Source organism: Accipiter gentilis, chromosome 1 (assembly GCF_929443795.1).
Source record: "Accipiter gentilis chromosome 1, bAccGen1.1, whole genome shotgun sequence".
Classification (NCBI taxonomy): Eukaryota; Metazoa; Chordata; class Aves; order Accipitriformes; family Accipitridae; genus Astur; species Astur gentilis.
Genome location: NC_064880.1, coordinates 32784192 through 32804427, shown reverse-complemented (window position 1 = coordinate 32804427; position 20236 = coordinate 32784192). Strand labels below are relative to the sequence as shown.

At 35.5% G+C, this 20236-nt stretch overlaps 2 protein-coding genes across 2 annotated transcripts in view; one reads left to right on the top strand and one right to left on the bottom strand.

Moving 5' to 3' along the window:
* METTL5 (methyltransferase 5, N6-adenosine) overlaps positions 1-20236 on the bottom strand; it is a 414631-nt gene that overhangs the window by 44682 nt on the left and 349713 nt on the right. The gene's annotated exons all lie outside the window — the stretch shown is intronic.
* Positions 1-20236, top strand: part of UBR3 (ubiquitin protein ligase E3 component n-recognin 3) — a 120181-nt gene that overhangs the window by 38565 nt on the left and 61380 nt on the right. The window contains exons 11-24 of the mRNA XM_049807944.1: positions 1073-1159; positions 1774-1839; positions 1928-2017; positions 2880-3008; positions 3093-3145; positions 3821-3954; positions 4439-4526; positions 5875-6014; positions 9292-9388; positions 10181-10322; positions 14228-14332; positions 15259-15432; positions 15664-15693; positions 17039-17499. Of these exons, the coding sequence (XP_049663901.1) occupies positions 1073-1159; positions 1774-1839; positions 1928-2017; positions 2880-3008; positions 3093-3145; positions 3821-3954; positions 4439-4526; positions 5875-6014; positions 9292-9388; positions 10181-10322; positions 14228-14332; positions 15259-15432; positions 15664-15693; positions 17039-17499 (1796 nt within the window). The remainder of the gene's footprint in view (positions 1-1072; positions 1160-1773; positions 1840-1927; positions 2018-2879; positions 3009-3092; positions 3146-3820; positions 3955-4438; positions 4527-5874; positions 6015-9291; positions 9389-10180; positions 10323-14227; positions 14333-15258; positions 15433-15663; positions 15694-17038; positions 17500-20236) is intronic.

Genomic DNA, 20236 nt, shown 5'->3' with positions numbered 1-20236 from the left:
GGCCTGCATGATTCCTTGTTCTGCCTGTCGCATGTCAGTCATGTTTTTACCCCCATGTTTGAGCCCTTTGATTGTTCTCAATAAATCTGAATGAGTTCTAGAAATCTCATAGCTTAATTGTTGTCCTTGTTTAGTGAAACCTGATGGGTGGGAAGAGATTCCAGCTTGCATCCCGTGGGAGAGGGAAAGTCAGCAGAGGCTGGCCACTGTAGAGGGTGGAGCAGCAGGATGGGAGTGTGGCTGTTTTATTTCCTGATGAGAAAAGGTGTCTGACTGAGCCAGTCAGCACTTGCACAGCTTCTGGCTGGCCAAAGCACTGCTGGCTTTTGCGTGAGAAGTGTGTCATAGATATCCTAAGAGTGTGAGGCAGATCTGGAGTCTGTGTTTAGGGGGAAGGGAAGATTAAAGAGAAAGTCAGTTAAGAAATAAGGCTTTTTAAGTTCTGCTGATCACAGAGCAATTTGGTTTAGCTCCCCTCCCGCCTTCCTTTCTTGCACATCACTGCTTTGCTCCTGGAGGGCAATGTACAGCTCTAGTCTTGAAATACATGATTTAATCTGAAACATATTATAGTTTTAGGGCATTGTTATAGAGTTTTATCATACAATCATAGCAAGGTTTGCTTATTGTTAAAATCTATGCTGTATTGTGTTATCGTTGCATTTCAGGTGCGTTCTGTTAGCCAACTGTAAGGAGCGTTCAGCAGATCAAACTTACAGGACATTAGCCATTCCTTTTGGTTGCATGGAAAGATTTTTTTTATTTTTATATATATATATATATGCTTACATCTCTATATTTTTGGTAAAAATAAATGAATAAATTAAACAGCAGTAGGCACTAGGACCAGCTGACCATTCTGAAGGTGCCTTAATTCTCACCATTAAAATGGTAATCTTTTAAAGTAACAATGAAACTATCCTAATACTTACTAATTTCCATATGAGGAGGGCGTAAATTATGTACTGTAAAAATATTCTTGAAATAATCATATTAATTTGTAGTAGGAAAACAGTGACACTTACTTAAAACTGTTTTGGCTTGTGTAGTACACTGGTTTCTCTTACTGCAGGAAACACAGGAATATACACGAAATGTTGTCAGGTACTGCCTTGAAGCACTTCAGGACTGGTTTGATGCTATCAACTTTGTAGATGAGGTAAATATCCTTAGTGAATTTAAGCAAAGTACTGTGAAAATCTGATTAAACTTCAAAGGTGATATGCTCCCTCCCCCTATCCCCCCCTTAAATTAAATTATCATTCTAGGTACTGATGGAAAAAGGATTGTCTTGCTGAAATTAGAGTTTGTAGTTAATAGTTGCAATGTTATGTCCTGGGACCCTTTATTTGTAGAGTTTTGGTGATTTAGATTTGCTTGTGCAAGCTTAAGCTACGTGAATCTTAAAAGCAGTGCCATTGGTGTATTACTGTTCTGCTGAATGAAGAGCTGAAGCAATGGCAAAACAGAAGTCCCCTTCTGATATGGTAGTGGGGAGCAGTGTTGCCACCTTAGCAAGAAATACTCTCAATCAATTCAGTGTCATTAGCTACGGCGGGCTTAGTAAGAGATTAACTACAGCTGTCTGAATAACGGAGATTTCTGAATCACCAGAAAGTACAGCGGAGTGAAGTAATACTAGGTTAGTGGAAAGTAAGTCCATCAAATGAAGACATGCAAGATACTGTTCCTGGTGGTTGTGACAAAAATATTTGTATGTTTGTTTTTTTTTTTTTAATTTATGATATTAAAATATCTTTATTTTACTTTCAGCCAGCTCCTAACCAAGTTACTTTTCATTTGCCACTGCACCGTTACTTTGCCATGTTTTTAAGTAAGGTAAGGACATGTTTTAGTCACACAGAAGATGGAAATTCCCTGTTGAGTGTGATTGTTCAGTACAGCTTGTGCTTGCTTTCATTTCTAGGCTGTCAAATGCCAAGAACTAGATCTGGATACTATCTTGCCAGATCAGGAGATGCTGATGAAACTAATGATTCACCCACTTCAGATTCAGGTACGGGCAGACTTCTGACTCTGATGCAGATGTAGAGATATACAACAGAAAATAGTTGCTGTCTGATTCTTCTAACCGCAGACATTTAAATATATTTAGAAGTATTTGACAAGGGGGAGTATGGCTTAATCGTGGAACATCAAAATAAGCAATAGGTGACAATAATAACTAGAATATACTGAGTAGTTAGGATAAACTATCTTTTTTTTTTCCCCCTCCTGTTTCCAAAATTAATTGCAGATACATTAGTTACCATACTCTGAGAAGTATGATTGTAGTAGCCACTATAGCACCTTCAAAAGGGTGGGAAGAACCAACCCTTTGAAAACATGGAATTGCATGTTCATGGAATAGCTATCAGTGGAGTGCAAGTTGAGAAGAAACCTGAATCTGAAAATTCGATACTTTACATTGAGAATGAGCTCAAGAATGGATGCACCCTGCAACATTTTTTTATTTACTAATTTGTATTTATTTGTATGTAAGTGATAGTGAACAGTATTTGTAATCACTGCTTTTATATCTAACTTCTTTTTAACTATGATGCCTTCATCTTTGGAGTGCTTTTCAAGATTTTAATAAATAAATACATAAATAAATCCCTTCATTGGCTTTGATCACTTTTGTTGTCTGAAATATGCTCTTATATGCAAGTATCGTATCTGTTTCATAAACTTGCAGTGGTTCCTTTTCATTCCTCACTCCCCGGGAGAAGTAAATTAGTATAAAGTATACTTTTATATAAAGGTATAGTGTGTATGTATGTATATGGGTGATAATATTGATGACCTGCTAACGTTGAACTGAATAGCTGAATATCCCTGAAATGTTTGTAACTTCTTATTTTATTTTCCCTGAACAGGCAAGTCTTTCTGAAATTCACAGCAACATGTGGGTTAGAAATGGTCTCCAGATTAAAGGACAGGCCATGACTTATGTGCAGTCTCATTTCTGCAATTCAATGATTGATCCTGACATTTATCTGCTGCAAGTAAGTTGTGTTTTTTGAGAAGCCAAGTCAGTGCTTGTTTACAAACAAACTACTGAATAAAATTAATTTATTCTCTTTCCACAGGTCTGTGCCTCTAGACTGGACCCGGATTATTTTATTTCATCTGTTTTTGAAAGGTGGGGTTAAAAAATGAATGCTCTTGTTCTGTGTTGTTCTAGCTGTTGACTAATTTATGCCATGTGAGAGAAAAGGTGCATATCTGGTACACATCTTCAGTGGTACAAGTGCCACTGCCTAGCCAAGACTAACATTTACGAAGGGCTCTACTGAAAGAGGTATCTTGAGGTATATCCTTGATTTTATGCAGGATTGCCTCTTGATTTACAGTGCAGTAGTGAAGCTTCAGACATTTGTTTTCTGAGCATCTTTAGGATTTTTTTAAGTTTTACATGTGTTCATATGCAAGCTCTCAGGATATGCTAGCCTGAAGAGGTAGATAAATAGAGCTGCAATAGTAAGAGACACAGAAAGGATATGTGCTTTTCTGCAGATAATAAAATCAGGATTTGAAAACTAATTAATTGGCATTAGATTTTATATGTTCATAAATGTAAGGTGTTTTCATGTGGAGTAAATACTACTTATAGCATATTCCATAGATAGTTAAATAAAAACACAAATTTAAAAATAAGAGTGTTTTCATGTATGTTTGCATATTATTGCATTATATGCATTTCATTTTGTATTCATTTTGGGTTGTTGTGAATGGTATCCTGAGTTTATCAGTACATTTCACATTGGTGTTTTAATGTTGGAGAATGATGTTTCTGACTTTACTCTTTGCCATGTAGATTTAAGGTGGTAGATCTCTTAACGATGGCATCACAGCATCAAAATACAGTTCTTGATTCAGAGCACGAAAGGTCCATGTTGGAAGGAGCCTTAACGTTTTTGGTTCTTCTGTTAAGTCTTCGTTTACATTTAGGTAAGAAGCACTGCTTTAAGAATACCTGTATGTAAATAACATGCCTGTTCATTTATATTCAACATTTAGTAGCTACCATAAAGCTGATTAGCCATATAGTAACTTAAAGCATTCAGCACTTGGTTTCATTTTTGCCAGTTACTAAATTTTAATCCCTTATGAATTAAAAATAGGCATAATACATAGAAATGGAGAAAAATGGCTTTAGTGGAAATAGGCGATTTGTGTATGTGATCAAAAGAAGATTCTGTATCTTCTTCTGAAAGACAGCAGTTTTAGTTTGTACCTGTCTTTTCTGACTGAGGTTGTGTCTCATAACATTTGTGGGGCTCCCCTCCTCCCCCTTTTTTGCTGTATTTTTATAGCACTGTATCATGACTTAATGTTTATATCAAGTTTAACTTGAGTTTCATGGCAAATGTATGCTGAATGTCTGTTTTAAAACCATGCTATTTTAATGGCTTTTTAAATTTCATTGTTCTAGGAATGACAGATGATGAGATCCTCAGAGCAGAGATGGTAGCCCAACTCTGCATGAATGACAGGACACACAGTTCATTATTGGACCTCATATCCTTGGAATATACTAACTAATGTGCATGAATGAGAATGACAGGTACCTGGGTAGTAGTGGGATTTTGGAGCTTGAATAACATGTTTTCAGCTTACATAATTGTAACAAATTGTGTAAAGGTGTGTTTGCATATACTTAACAGCAAAGGCATTTGCTCCAGCTTTGATTTTTATCCAATACTTTGTAATAGTTTTAAATCAGTTTTGATACAAAATGCCAAACTGCTCTTTTTATTATTTTTTAACACTATAAAATTCTTTTAGGTGTGAAGTGAAAAGTCTGTTCTCCAATGACATTGTAGAAAGTTTAGCCAAGCGTCACTTTTATCTGGATTTGAGCCTTTGATTACTGCTAATTTTATGTCAGTATAAAAAGAAGCCACTTTACACTATATTGGCTTTTGCTATCAATAGCTGAAAATGCAAATAATAGCAATTCTGAATGCTGCTTTGAAATTAGAGTGAAATGCATGTGTTACGGGGAGAAGTGTCTTGTAGAATAGCAAACTCTAGGAAGTCTTTCTGCACAGTGATATGGTTCATGTCCCCAAACAGCTGAATACAGATATGCAGGTTTTGTCGCTATCAGTGTATTAGGCTATGTAGGCAAATTAAATAGTTTGTGGTGATTGCCCAAAAGAGCTTGCAAGCCAGGGATAGCCATTGAGCAAAAACGTTAGGAATTTATGAAGATAGGAAAGGAAGAGATTGAAAGTTAGAACTATATAATAAGTATTATTATTACGATACAACCTAGTAACTCAATCACTTAACTATGTAAAAATAAGTGAATCATTTGTATAAGCAATCACTTGTCACTAAGCAGAAGTTTTCTTATTTGTAACTGCTACTTGTGATTTGGCATAATGTCAGTAGGTCAATTTAGTATTGCTACCAAACATGAGAAATAGCCAATCCAAGATGGAGAATTACCTACTGTGTTTACGAATCCCAAGCTATTTACTTGCTTTTCCTGCACTTAGCTGTAAATGCAGAATATTCTTGCTATGAAGAGAGGCAAAGTGTTAGTAAATAAAGGCAAGTACAAAAACTTTACATACGCTACAGATAGTAGTTTTTATTTCTCATTTAATACGTGCTACATGCTTGGCTCAAAAGGTAATTGTCTTGCTTTAAAAAGGTTAATGTCCTAGCTACAAGGCTTGGATTCACTTCAGTTATAGTTATTGTTCCATAGCAGCTGGAGCATACAGACCTCTTGTGGTAAACACAGAGCACTGCCAAAATGTAGCCTGTGAAATGAGTGACTGCAAATATCAAGAGAGAAGTAAAACGCTGTGTCCTGCAACTAAGTTAACTTTCCTTTCCTTAACACAAACATTACATTCCAGAAAACCCCAATCCTAAAAGTGGTATTATTCCAGGAAGCTTAAGCTTTGAATCAGTCTTGTCAGCAGTTGCTGATTTTAAAGCTCCTGTCTTTGAACCTGGAGGTTCCATGCAACAAGGAATGTATACACCTAAAGGTATGGTAATCGGTGACCTCGTATAACATAGTCGGTGGTAAGATGCTTAACTAGAGGGTGTTTTTAAAAAAACACAAAACAAAACCAACAAAAAAACCACCAAAAAACAACCCACCAAGCAATGATAAAACACCCTCCCCTCAAAAAAACAAACCCAAAACCACCACCAAAGTCCCATAAAACTTGACTTTTTATTGTCTATTGCTTATATTTAAGAGCACTGCTAAAGACTGTTAAGTCTTTAATAAATTAATTTTGATCTAGAGTGAAAATGGGCTTCTCATATTAATCAGGTATCCTTAAAAAGCAAGGGAAAAATGGAGAACTGAAAAATTGTTATTTGTATTTCACTGATCTGCATACTTAATCATTCGTGTGATTTAAAAAAATCTGATGTATGTTCGGTAGAGTTTAGAACTGTTTGCACTAATGAGGTGTCAGTTGTGAAGAGGTTTTCTTTGAGCTTCTCCACAAGATATCATGATACGTAATTATTTCTTTTATATTGCTTAACTATCTTAGTAGTTATCTTTTCCAGTCAGTAGTGAGGGTCCAGAACAAAGTTGAGACTAGACTGGTTATAGAATATTGTTCTATAATTCTACAATGCATACAGTGCAAAAATAAGTTTCTTCACCTGACCAGCTTGTCATCTAAACTGGACTCAACATGGTGTTGGTATATGAAACAAGAGGAAGAATTTAAGAACTGAGTGTTCCATTACTGTTTCCTCTCACTGAGCAGATAAGCCTGTAGGAATCGGAAATGCTCCATGTGCTCTGGTTGTGCTTCAGCTTGGGGCAAAGCTGAAGAGGGATTAACTCCTTCCTCCTCTGGGTACCTCTCTTGAGAACTGGCAGGGTTGGGGTCTGACAATTTTGAAGCCATTTGGTTTGTAGGCTGTGTTCTTCTGTGGATTTTTTTTGTTATCGTTAATGTAGGAAGTAATACTGTACTGACTTGTTTGCCAGTCTTTGTAGTGGGAGACTGATGAGTCAGTGAAGCTCTTTTATACAAATTATCAACTAGTGATTTTGTGAAACCAAAGTTTTGAGACTTGATTCGTTCTGGTTCCTTATGTGTAATTAAGCAGTTTAACACCGTATGTATTAAAAATAACTTTATTTTGATGTTCTGTAAATTGCATTTCCTTATGTCTGGTTTCTGGAGCTTGTGACATGCTGGTCTTTTCCATAATACAGTGTGAAGGAAAAAAAAATGGATTATGGTATTTTTAATTATAACACTTTCTATTTAGGTAATCTGATGCTAGATTATGGTGTTTGGGTTGTGGGGGTTTTTTTCCACACAGTTTACCTCTGGAATAGATTGTTTATTTTAAAGGGCTTTTTTAAGTATCTCATCTATAGCAGTGAATACTGACGTAATTTGTAACACTGTGCAGAATCCCTTTTTTTTAAAGTATAAAAAAACCCCGAAAGAGCTTCTGCAGGAATAAAAGCCATCATGGTTTTCTTGTGTACTATAGCCTTTTAAGTGTTTATAATCTTTATAAGACTATATAGGTTCTCAAAAAGAATGGTAGTATTCCACTTGCTTTTAAGAATTGTAGTTTGTGGCCTGTCACAGTTTAAGCAAGTCATGTTGAGATCCATTCCCCCTAATCCCTTTTTTCCCTAAATTTAGGGGGGGTGGGGGTGGAAATCTACTTTATGATCGTAGAAGGCCCAGATTTTGCTTCCATTAACCATGGGTAAAAAAAACCAAACAAACCAACTTCCGAAAAAAGGACATAGTTCTTATTCTCTGTGGATTTATGTGCTGAAGATGAGCTGTGTGTGCATTTCTAATACTCCCTGTTTGGCTCCCTCACTTAGTCCTTTTTCCTCATTGTGCATTAGCAGCCCAAGCAAGCTTGGTCTGTGTTTCAGTAGTAAACTCTGTCCAGAAAAAAGAAATATTTTTTGCAAGCTAAGTTTGATCTTATTTCATACATAGTAGAAACTAAGCTAAGTGTTCTCTCTCAGAAACATATGAGGGTATCTGTAGGACTGTTAACAATAGTAGGGGTTAATAGGAGTATAGACCACTTGTTTTCCCTCCTGGGGGAAATTAATCTCAAAAGCATAATGAAGCTGCCTGCTTTTGCCTATGAAAACTTTAAAGAATGTTGTAAGCACTTGTGTTGTGTTGTGCCTGCTGGTGGAGCTAAAATTCTGTATCCACTGGTTTTCTTCTTCCTTTGACGGGATCATTGAATCTTGTCTTCGTATTGCTGTGTTACGGGAGCTAAACACTTACAAACAATTAATAGAATGAACAGCTTCATTTGGCTTTAGGTTGGAAACTTAGTTTTGATTTTAATAACTCATAAATAGAAAAAAAAAGTAGCAGTTAAATGGAATATCTTTATTTATAGTCTGTTTAGACATTTCTGTTTGTGATTGCTCTGAAAAGCCACTCTGGATGTTACTTTAGAGCTACTAAATTAAATGGCGATAACTAAGATTTTAAGGCCAAAATAATGCATAGATATTAGTCATAAAACAAAGACCTGTTTGTAGAGGATTGATCACAAATGTTATTTGATAAGAAACCTGGCCATTTGCGAGACTGAACAAAAAATTGTGGTGGTGTAGTCATTTGGCTCACTGCACTTAATAATTAAATACCACCAACCTGCTAACTGCTCTGCAGTCTTTACTTCCTATTTTCAAGAGGGCTTGTGCTTATCAAATACCAAGTGAAAAATAATTAAAGCCTTTTCTTACATGTATTCGGGAATTAAAAAGAGCAAAACAAGCTGCGTATGAAAAAGGTGTTTTGGGGGCTGCCTTCATATACTTACACTTGGATAAGTACATTTGCTTAGATTTTAAAATGAATTTGAAATTGTTTTCCTTTAAAAAACTTTCTTCAGCATGTTACAACTGTTATTTTATCAGAAACATGTGATTTTTCTTTTTATCTATTATCCCACATTGTAAACTATTACATAACAGAAGAGAAAGCTAGAAGACACTAAAATAAAGCTTGTTAATAGAAAAGATCTATTGCCTTAATAGATTGTTAATTTTTTTGTTTGGAACTAAGAAAAAATATTTTTTGGTGAAATTTTGTTATTTTGATAAGTAGTAGTAATTATTAGTATACTAAGTATTATTAGTAAGAATTAGTAAAAATTACTGTACTTTGCTGCAAAGCAATTATTATATAATAGAAAACTACATAATTAAAGCTAGTTATGAAGAGAATCCAGAATAAGTTGTAAGGTCTGTAATGAGAATTTTAACATGTGACTTCCTTTAAACAACAGCTGAAGTTTGGGATAAAGAATTTGACCCTGTCATGGTAATACTTCGAACGGTTTACCGTAGAGATGTGCAGTCTGCAATGGACAGATACACAGCATTGTAAGTTGCATCATTTTAGAAATGTAACATCATATTGTTGCTCATTGCACAGTAAATATTCTGTTTTCATTGTCTGGTAATGCTAATCATGTTATCAATGTTTTCAGGCCTCAGATTTGTCCTTGAGTAAACATTTTATAAATTTACAGGCAGCATCAGGGTTTCAGTTAGCTTAGTCTGTTACTCTTCCATAAATGTTTAAAAATACATCTGAAGTGCCACAAAGTAGTGAATGTCATCACAGGTGAAATACTTAACCAAAAGTTAATATTTAAAAATCAGTTACAAGTTACTTAAATAAAAATACATAAGGCTGCTTTCTTTATTTTACTTCTAGGTACATGAAGCACACTGCTACAGTGTTCTGTGTTTTGAAATTATATTGAAGACAATATGGGATTTTTCTATGTATTCACCCATGACAGAAACCATAGGTGAATTAAATTCTGATTTAAATACAGGAAAAAACACTTGTGGCACCCCTTTAAGTTCTCAGAAGCAAGATGATTTGGTCTTAATTCTGTCCATTAACATTCCATCCCTTAACAGTTTCTTACCCTTATACATTTTTATTTCAGCTAATTTAATTTGGCTGTCTTTTAGTCAGAAAAATAAGACTGGATTCAGTTTGTGTATACATACCAATTTTTGGAATGCTGCTTAAGTAAATTAAATGGTATAGAAATGCTCATCAATTCTGAAGTTGGTCTAAACAAAAAGAATGTGGGATAGTTAACTATCAGTTGTCTACATTATTGCAGTGTTTAACAGAAGTCTTATTTGTTTCAACAGTTTAAAACAAAGTGGTAAATTCCCTGGGAACCCATGGCCTCCTTACAAGAAGAGAACACCACTACATCCAAGTTACAAAGGTCTCATAAAGCTTTTACACTGTAAAACCCTGCACATTGTGCTGTTCACGCTCCTTTACAAGGTACAGCCATAAATCTCATTAAGTCCAGTATTTTACTTCCACTGTTTTAGAACAGGGGATCTTAGAAGCATGATTTTTTAAATAAGTTATTTACAGTAGTCAGGTTCAAATTTATATAACTTTTAAATTTTTGTTTTATTTTCTAGGTCTAGTATGATGATGTTTTTCCACCATTTTCATTATTTCACAAATTATTATTTCATATACACATACACTAAGTGACGTACACAAGTGGACGAGCAGTTCTGCTCTGAGGAACACTATCTCTAATCATCAGAGTTGCCATTTGAATTGTTGCTCTGTGGTGGTTTCATGGAGCATGGTGGTGTGCGTGGTGTTCCTTTGGCTCCCACTGCAGAGTTTTAAGGCATCAGAAGCCTGTTCAAATATATGCAACCCTGATGGCTTTAGATCCTAAATGGCAGATAGGTCTCATAACTGCAGTTGGTTCTAACATCACTTTCTAGATATGTTCTGACTTTTGATAATGTTACAGCACTTGTTTTTCATGACTAATTGATGCCTTTAAATTGTATTTGATTTTGTCTTTGGTAGTTGGCTGCCCTCTTTAAGAGAAGTGCATCCTTTTTTGAAGAGTTTGTTCATCAGAAAATGGAACTTTGATTTTGTCTTTGTACTTGGAAAGTGCTTTCAAACCAGTGTACTGCAGAGGCCCATGAGGGTCTATAAACAGTGGTTTGATTGAGTAGTGTTTTTCCTGGGCACAATTTTGTGCTCTTTGAAGTGCTCCCAGCTCCCCTAAAGCTCTTGTATTTTTTCATTATTAAACTTCTGTTGAATAGAAAATATCTGTTGCTAAGTACAGTAATAACTGTGTGGTATTCACAGAGACCCATGCTTATTCCCACAGAGTTGTTTCAGCTGATTTCTTTCTCTAATGAAGTATCGTGTAAGTTGTCAGTATGCCATTGAGTGAAGACTTAAGATTTTACTTGAATTCATTCAATAGATTTCACCTTTATGACAGAAAAGTACTTTTTCTCAAAAGCTTCATATTACTTACAAATTAATGACCTCAGTGAACTATAGGTTTTGCTATGTAATTAGTGCAATTTCAAAAATCTAACAATATAAAAAGTGGACTATTTACTACTAATTCTTCCTTACCCATAATAGAATGAGACATGTTATGGAGAAGACTGAATTTCATGTGCAGAGACTATTGAATGAAACTTTTGGAAGCTCAATAGTACAACATCTAATGGTTGGTCAAGGTTTTCCATTGTCAGATACCTCGTTCCTTATCTTGCCAAAATTTAACTCATGGCTGACATTTTTCATGCTGAATGCCTGTTCTGGCATGAGGTTCCAAGACTCAAGCAAGGACAAAATACATCCCCTTTTCCCATGTTTTAAACAATTTTTTTATCAAGATTCCGGATCTGAATTTAGCCAAACTGTAGACATTGCAGTTACATTGTGTGCATGTTCAGTGGCTGTTAATTTTATTCTGTTAGCTGTTGGAAGTCCCAAGAAAGTCAGCCCCTGACCAGGCATGCTCCACGCCAGAGCTGACTAGAACTTTGCCTGCAGTGGCAGTACCTTGTTCCCCAAGGATTTCCATCATTTTGGTCAGAGAAGCTGCTGTGTGCAGTATATTTAACCCTGCTTAGCCCAGGTGTGCTGCAGGGGCTGGGCTGCCTGATCACTGCAGGGTGAAGAACAAGGCTGAAATGTGTTAGTATGTAGCAGAGACTGGGGAAGGAGCATACCTGGAGAAGGTACTAGACAGGAAACCTACAGAAAGGCTGCTGATGAAAAGGGAAGCTTGGGATTATGTATAAGATGAAATAATATTTTGACGTGGAACAAAACTGGAGAATGTAGGGAAGGAATGCATCGTCTTTTACTGCCTTGCTCAGTGGGTTTTTTGGCCATTTTTTTCTTTTATTCCATTAAGAAGCTTCAAGGACTTAAATCTTGAGAATCTTAAAATTTCTGGGTTGCTGTTTTAGCTGGGATACTGAATACGTTTCTACCAGCTTTCTGGATGGTAGAAATTACATAGTGATTGATTCCATGTGTTGGCTTAAATGATATTTGGTCTATTTGTGAAATGTTGCCAGTTTATGACAGCCTTTATATCTCTTGACTTTTGGGACTGCCTACAGAAGAACAGTAAACTACGTTTGATGATTTGACTTTTCAGAAGTGTTAGTCAACAGGACTTTTTATTCTGACTAGTACAACTGCACTTGGTTTTCATATTAATGTAATATTGAGTGCCCTTTTTAATTAAATAATCTCTGTAATCTCAGATTTCATTGGGTTTGATTAAATCAGCTGCTCAAACATAGTTTAGAAAAGCGATTGTAAAACAATATTTGTTTTAAGAACTTCTCTCTGATGTTTCTAATGGACGTATGAAATTTGGCCCATTCAAAACCAAGTTGTATTTCAAACTTTACTAGGCTACAGTCTAAAAATATTCATTTCTATAGTAGCCTGTCTACAATGAAATTTTAAACATATTTTCTCATATACTTTTTTGTAACTTGCAGGTTCTTGCCATTTTCTTCCCTTTAAGTCAGACTGTTCTCAAGAGGAAAGTTGTCCTGGTTTTTAATTTCAGCAGCACTGGTTCTTTCTCTCAATGCATTGAAAGCTGTGTTAGAAGAAAGATACGGGCATTTATTAATTTAAAGATAAGGTTATTTATTATTTGTAATTAAAAAAGATTATGTGAAGATGGTTGTGAACTAAATTAATGTTAACCCTTCTAGTGTTCCCAGTTATCCAGGCATTGCTTATAGGAATAGGACCTCACGAGGCCTTATGGTGACTGATCACGTGAAAAAAGGGAGGGAAGGCTAGGTGCAGCTCTTTGGTTGTAGCTGACAGTAGTGGTATCTGTGCAGCTTTACCTGGTGCTTTGCTGTTAAAGTAAATTGCAGCTTGAACTAGTAACAATTTTAAAGTACAAGTTTGTTTGACTGGAAAGAGATGTAAAATTAAATTTTGCATTTGTTGTGATGCTCAAAGGGTTTTTCTAAACCTCAAAATAATTTTTAATCATCCTAAAAAATTAAATTAAATAAAAACTGAAGTGTCCAAAGTGTATTACCCAGAACACTCTTTTAGTATATTTAGATATATTGAAGTTGTAATAGGCTGAGTGGAATAATGATTTCCTATCTTTTAAATACAACACTCCTGTTGATCCATGGCATCCAAAATTATATGACTTATTTTGTAGTAGTGTTCCATTACTGTTATTGGAGAACTATATTAATGTTACTACTCTTACTATTCCTGGCCTCCTTGGAACTTTTTTTTTTTTTAATCCAATAGCATAATCACTAATCGGGTATTTTGTTGGAGCATTCAGTCATAACAAGAGTGAAGTTTAAAATATCTTGCTGATGTTTCAGAGTAGATGTTCCAGGAACCTGAACAGGCAATTCACTTTTTATGCATATGATAGGAACTTGAAAGTGTTATTGTGCAACAAAAAGAAAACTATTTTAAATGCTAAAATTGGTGCTCTGTGTCTACCAAAAATACACTAGGGTAGCAAGTGTTGTTATGGTGTTCTGCCTGTTAAGTCCTTCCTTTTTAACTGATACTTGTATGTCATGATACAGCTGTAGTGAGCACAGTGACTAATTAGGAAAAAAAAACCAAGGCAAAAATCACACATGTGGCTCAAGACCTTCTACCTTTTCTAGTGTGGCTAACCTGGAAGGTCATGCTCAGAGATAGAATTTGTAGGTAGTATCTTGAGCTTCTTCATATGAGACTCCTGGCTACTTTCTTTACCTTCCAGTTTAGATTAGAGATGTCCATCAGGTTTTTGGCAGGTTTTGGGTTTTTTTTGTAATAGAGATTGTGAGAGTATCAAAGATAAAACCTTCTAAGATGTGAATGTCTGTTTTTCTGCCTAGATATTAATGGATCATCAGAATTTATCAGAACACGTGCTTTGCATGGTTTTGTATTTGATTGAACTGGGGTTGGAAAATTCTCCAGAACAAGAGTCAGATGAAGAGGTAAGAATAAATACCATCTTTTTCATTAAATATAAAAGTATTGTCTAATGATTCAATATTCTTTAAAATTAGATGTTTATTAATATTATAATTTTACCATCGGAATTAGAACAAAACATCTTTATTTGCTCAAGCAGGGATCAACTAAGAAAAAAAAAAAAGGGAAGAAAACTGCTTACTGTTGTGAAGAGGAGTGTGGTATCTTGTTATGTTTTTCAATAGTTTCTGTACATGTAACCTGACAACACAGATTGGTTAGATCTTTACTACTCTGTAAATTAGTACTTGAAATTGGGTGCAAAAAACAGTTACAGTGATTGAATCTAAAACTCGCTTAGATTTCTATATTTTCAATGGAAACCTTTATCACTGAGCATTTTATTGCTAAAGCTCTGTATCTTCTAAAATATGTGAATTAGCCAAAATTTTAGCAGTGCTTTTGAAGAGAATTTTAATATAAGGAGCCATTATTTTTCATGATTCCAGGTTCCCTTATGGTATATGACTTTCATAGTTTTTCCTGTTGTTTACCATTGCTTATATGACTGCAGATCTGCCACATTTTTCAGATTGACTTCTGTAGAGTTTGGATTTTTTGTATTAATCTTGGATTATACAGCTTTGGATTATCCTGAGTAGTTCCTTTTACTTTTCCTGGATAGCACTGTTTGCATGTATTTGATTGTATTCAAATCAAACATGTAGATGTATATATTTATCAGACCTGTAGTTCTTATGGTAGGCATCAGTCACATCATGATTTTTAAGAGGTATATCAGCTTTAGTGAGGTGTACATACTGTTCAACATATTGTTCCTACCTCATGGAGAGATGATGGCCTCTGTAAGACAGTTACAAAAGCAATATGAATTATTGTAACATATAAGAAAAAGTACACTTTTTTTTTAAAAAAATTATTATTTTAGGAATCTGCAGGTGGACAGGAGCGTTGCCATGATAGTTGGTTTCCAGGTAGTAACTTGGTTTCTAACATGCGTCACTTCATTAACTACGTCCGAGTCAGAGTACCAGAAACTGCTCCAGAGGTGAAGAGGGAACCACCTGCAAGTACAAGTTCTGATGGTTTAGCTTCATCACAAGTAAGTACATACAAATGCCAGTCCTTTTCCTAGATTAGCTTAAGTTATTGCCTGTTTTGGCTTTTTTTTGTTAGGATTTTTTTTTTAACTGCTTTTATGAATATTTTAGGATAATTTTTTTTCTCCAGTAATCTTTCCCAAGTGTACTGATAACAGAAATAGAAGTTGTTTCAAATGATACCTCCTTCCAAATGGTGTATTTAATGACTTTTTTTGTCCTCAATCTACCAGAGTTCAAGGCGGAAGAGCCTCCAGAGAGAGGTAGATCTGTGTGCAGTTTGTTCTCCTAAGCAATTAACTAGCAACATGGCTTTAATTGTGCTCACTTTAACATTCAGTGAAATCTTCTAATTTTCCTGAATTTCCCTTTAATTCGTATTGCAAGGACTCATGCTTTTTTCATATTCTTGATTGTAAACATAGGTAGTAGACTTTTAAGCAAAGAAATTCCCTTACTTTTTTAATACGTATTTTGAAATAAAAGCTTTCTGTCAAGTAAAATGTCATTGACAGCTTACTGCTCGAGCTTTGTGTTTAGGCCTGTTTTGTCTTGCCGAGATGTTACTAACATTTAATAAAGTAGAGTAGTCCTAGCTTTCTCGAATCTAGGTAAGTTTAACCTAACATTGAAAATGCATTTGAAATTATTAATGGCAAGTTTATTTGGGTTTTTTTTGTAAAAACAAAATGAATATGTAAATGGTTGGATCCTGAAAGATTTATAGCTGGTTGATAATATAATCTCTGTGTCAGGATTGTTTTTGTATACAGCACTTCAGATTATGATATGCCAGATGTAGTGAAATACAATGGATGTTTCTTTTGCATGTTAATATTAGAAAAATAGATCAAAATTTAAAGTAGGTAGATGAAATGAGATAGATTAAAACGTAAGGAAGGTAGGTGAGGTGATTGTTAGAACACCACTTTTATATTTGATCTCTGTAGTATTTGGTATATGAGAGTTGCTTCCATGTATCCTTAATTTGGGACTGAAAGCAAGGGTAGCATAGAATAGAAACATTTGAATGTGTTCTGTCATTAATGTAACTGCACTCACATTCTCATGTGTCATGAATGGCAAGCTCTGCTTGCAAATATTGGTATGTGGCTTCTGGATCTTGGCTAATACATCCACACAAAATGGACTATGCCCATGGGGATGTGGGGGTTCACCTAGGTTCAGCTGTGTGGGATTAGGAGTTACATTGTGCAGTAGTGCTCAGTGGACTTTATTAAAGACATTTAAATGGCATAAAGATATTGAAATTATGAATGTTCCCAAAAAAGTAAGGAAATACTACTTAGAGAACAGAATTCTAAGTTTGACTAGAGTAAAGCTAGTTGTTAGTTGTTTTGGTATGGATGGTATTTTCATTTTGTAGTTGGCTTTTTGTGCACCTATGTGTAACAGATTTGTATAAAAGTATGATGTGCAGGGTTAGCATTTTGCTATACCAAATTTAAATAAATTTTGGAAGGGGAGAGGAAACTTAAAATGTTTTGTGCTTTTCCTCCTAGTTTAAAATATTTTCTATAGTTTTATAAATGTATGTTGTTTATACTTGTATTTTGGAAAATTAAACATTCTAATTTTTTTCCCAAGAATTCAGGAACAGCTCAAGTGTTCAGTTTGGTTGCAGAACGTAGAAAGAAATTTCAGGAGATCATCAATCGGAACACCAGTGAGGCAAATCAGGTGGTTCGGCCCAAAACATCAATGAAATGGTCGGCACCTGGTGCAACTCCACAGCTAACCACAGCCATTCTAGAAGTCAAAGAAAGCATACTGTCCTTGCTGATTAAATTGCATCACAAACTCTCAGGAAAACAAAACTCTTACTATCCTCCATGGTTGGATGATGTGGATGTTTTAATCCACCCAGAAATTCCAAGATACTCTCATGGTGATGGAATGACGGCAGTAGAAAGAATTTTATTGAAAGCTGCTGTGCAGAGCAGATTGAATAAACGTATAATTGAAGAGATATGCAGAAAGGTGACACCTCCTGTACCACCGAAAAAGATTAGTTCTGCAGAGAAGAAAACTTTGGATAAAGAAGAAAGGTAACATTAATAATAAAGTAAAGGGGCGGTATAAGGGCAGTGTGTGTTGTGCATCTATTGACTGATCTGTCTCTAGGTCTTTGCATGAGTTACTCATTAAAATAATAAGTCTTAATTCTACAGTTCTCTTCTTTATCCATTTTGTATATATGTGATTTACATGGGTACTGAGGAAGAACCTGCACCTTGCTAATTTGGATCTTTAAATTAGAAAACTTTCATAATGACTTTATGTGATATACACGCTGACATTCATGTTGCCATGTATACCACTCATATATACAAAGGTGCAGAATTAAGACTGGGTTAACTTTTGAGGCTTAACTGTGCAACCTCAAGATGAGTTAGAAAATTTTTTTTATTTATATTGTCTGCTCATTCACATGCACACATCACACCATGATTGGTTTTGTTTGTTTGTTTACTGTATGTTGGTTTGGTAATGCTGCCTTTTTTGCTTGTCTGACACAATGAATTTTAAAATTCTGGGGGTTTAATTTTTTATAGTTTTTAATTTAAAAAAAAACTATATTCATATTTTCTTATATTGTGTCCTGAAAACCTGTATGCCACATGTCTGTCCTGGGCTGAAATTTTTTGGGAAAAAAGCTCAGACAGTCTTGAGATTGAGGTTGGGGCACAGTGAGTCCTCAGTGAGTCCTGGGAGCACCCAGAATACTAGTGCTACTGGAACTGAATGCAGACAGCCTGCTTCTCTTCTGCTTTCAGCAACTGCTGTGTTGGCATGTGAGTCCTATGGAAGAAGAATCATCCTATTCAAATGTCTAGAGGACAGCAACTAGAACGGAGAAGTAGAGGTTAAAACTAGGACTGGCAAGGGCAGAGTTGAAGACTGGGACTGCAAGGAGAAACCTTCTGGTTGATATAATAGCAAAGGGAAGATGCCAGGTCAAGGAGAGAGTTGATGTGGGAAGACTCAAGCTGGCAAGGTGGGGATGTTAGGGAAGAACTGGCTTGACAGGACAGAAATACTCAGAGAAGAGTAGCAAATGAAAACCAAATTTTAGTGAAAATTTCAATGGGGGAGAATGGAGTCTTGAGAGTCAATAGCAGGAGAATGTGGAACAGGAATGCAAATGCCTGGTGGGCATAAGGCAGAGGTTGGCATTTGGGGAAAGTAATAAAGCCAGCCAGAAAGAAGAGTTAGCTGGAGTGGGGCAGTGGGAGATTGGTAGCTGGTTAGTGCAGAAGACTGAAACACGGCATTTGAAGCAGGGGGATGGTGGATAGGTTAGAAGGTTCAGGTCTAGAGAGTGGGGTGGTTGGGTCAGAGAACTTGCCATATTCACTGAGGTAGAGACAGGGCACGGGCTGGAATGGACAACAATACTTGAGTGCTTGTCTGTGCAGTATTTTGATGTATTAATGGTTTATGTAACCAGACTATATGATTACAGTTCTAGAAATTTGGGTAGAAACATGCAGCCATCCGACTGGGTTTCTGGATTACCTTTATTTATCTTGCTATTTTTATTTGTTTGAAAAGAAATTTTTCACTAAATTCTCTCTGATATGTCCAAGACCTCCACTGTATTAGAAAATTAAACATAAAAGAAAAAAAATTGTATTTTTTGTAAGTTACATACTTTACAAAGTAAAATTAATTTTTTTCTTGCAAGTGTTCAGTTAATGGTTTAATGTTCAACAACCCTTGTAATGGTTCAGTAAGTTAGAGAAATAGTCAGTTTAGCATGTAAAATTGTCTTTCAGAAAATGCCAAACTGAATGGCTGCTTTAGATAAAACACAGCTACATCTTGGACACCTACTTGTTATTGTGTTACTCAATAGTGCTAGATTTATGTACCAGAGAATCATGGGAATCAGTGAATCAAGTAACTTTCCATATAGAAAAGGGCAAGGTCATTCCTTGCCCCCTGTAAAGGATATGGTATTTTCAAGGATCTATTGTGGGCACTTTAAGATTTTTAGTTAGGTTCTGGGGCTAACATAATGATGAAAATAAATGTTTCCAATTCTTTGTTGTTCTGAGTGACTGTTTTCTTCTCCCCAAATCCATAATGGCATTGGGGACCCGTGAATTTTATTAATGGATAGTGTGATAACTGAAATTATTAATCTCATAGACTGAGAGTGCTCATATAATCAGGCTGCAATTTTTACTTTTTTGATCATTTTGTTTTGGTTTTCCCCCAAATCCGGTTTTGTATTAGTGAAGATCAAGCAGACTGTGAGCGTTCAGTGATCACCTTTTTGGGTTACTTCAACATAATAATGATAAACTTGGCATCACTCAGGCAATGGGTTGTTGCCATAGAAACCGAAATACAGAACTAGAAGAGAGCTTGAGCTGCTGGCAGTATTTTTTCAATTGCAGTGTCATACTCTCATGGGCCATCATGGAAAATTACTGAGCTGTACTGAATCTGTCAGAGTTTGTTTATATCTTCTTATTACAGGCCTCTATTTACAGTCACTCTGCTTTTAGTCAAGGCATATATTGAGAAATTCCCAGGGAGAAATAAATAAAAGCAGGTTTAATGAATACCCTGGTATGATCCTCAGAATAATGAGTCTTAGGATTGCTCTAAATAGAAGTTATTTTGAGAAATGGTGCTGTACAATATGACAGATAAATGGACAGAGATATTTGGGTTTTTAAGGTGCCTTTAAGAAAACAAGTTTGAAGCTTTGACTTCTAAACAGGCCACCTTAGGATAACAGGTTACAGTTTATTAGCTGCTTTGGGCCTGTGT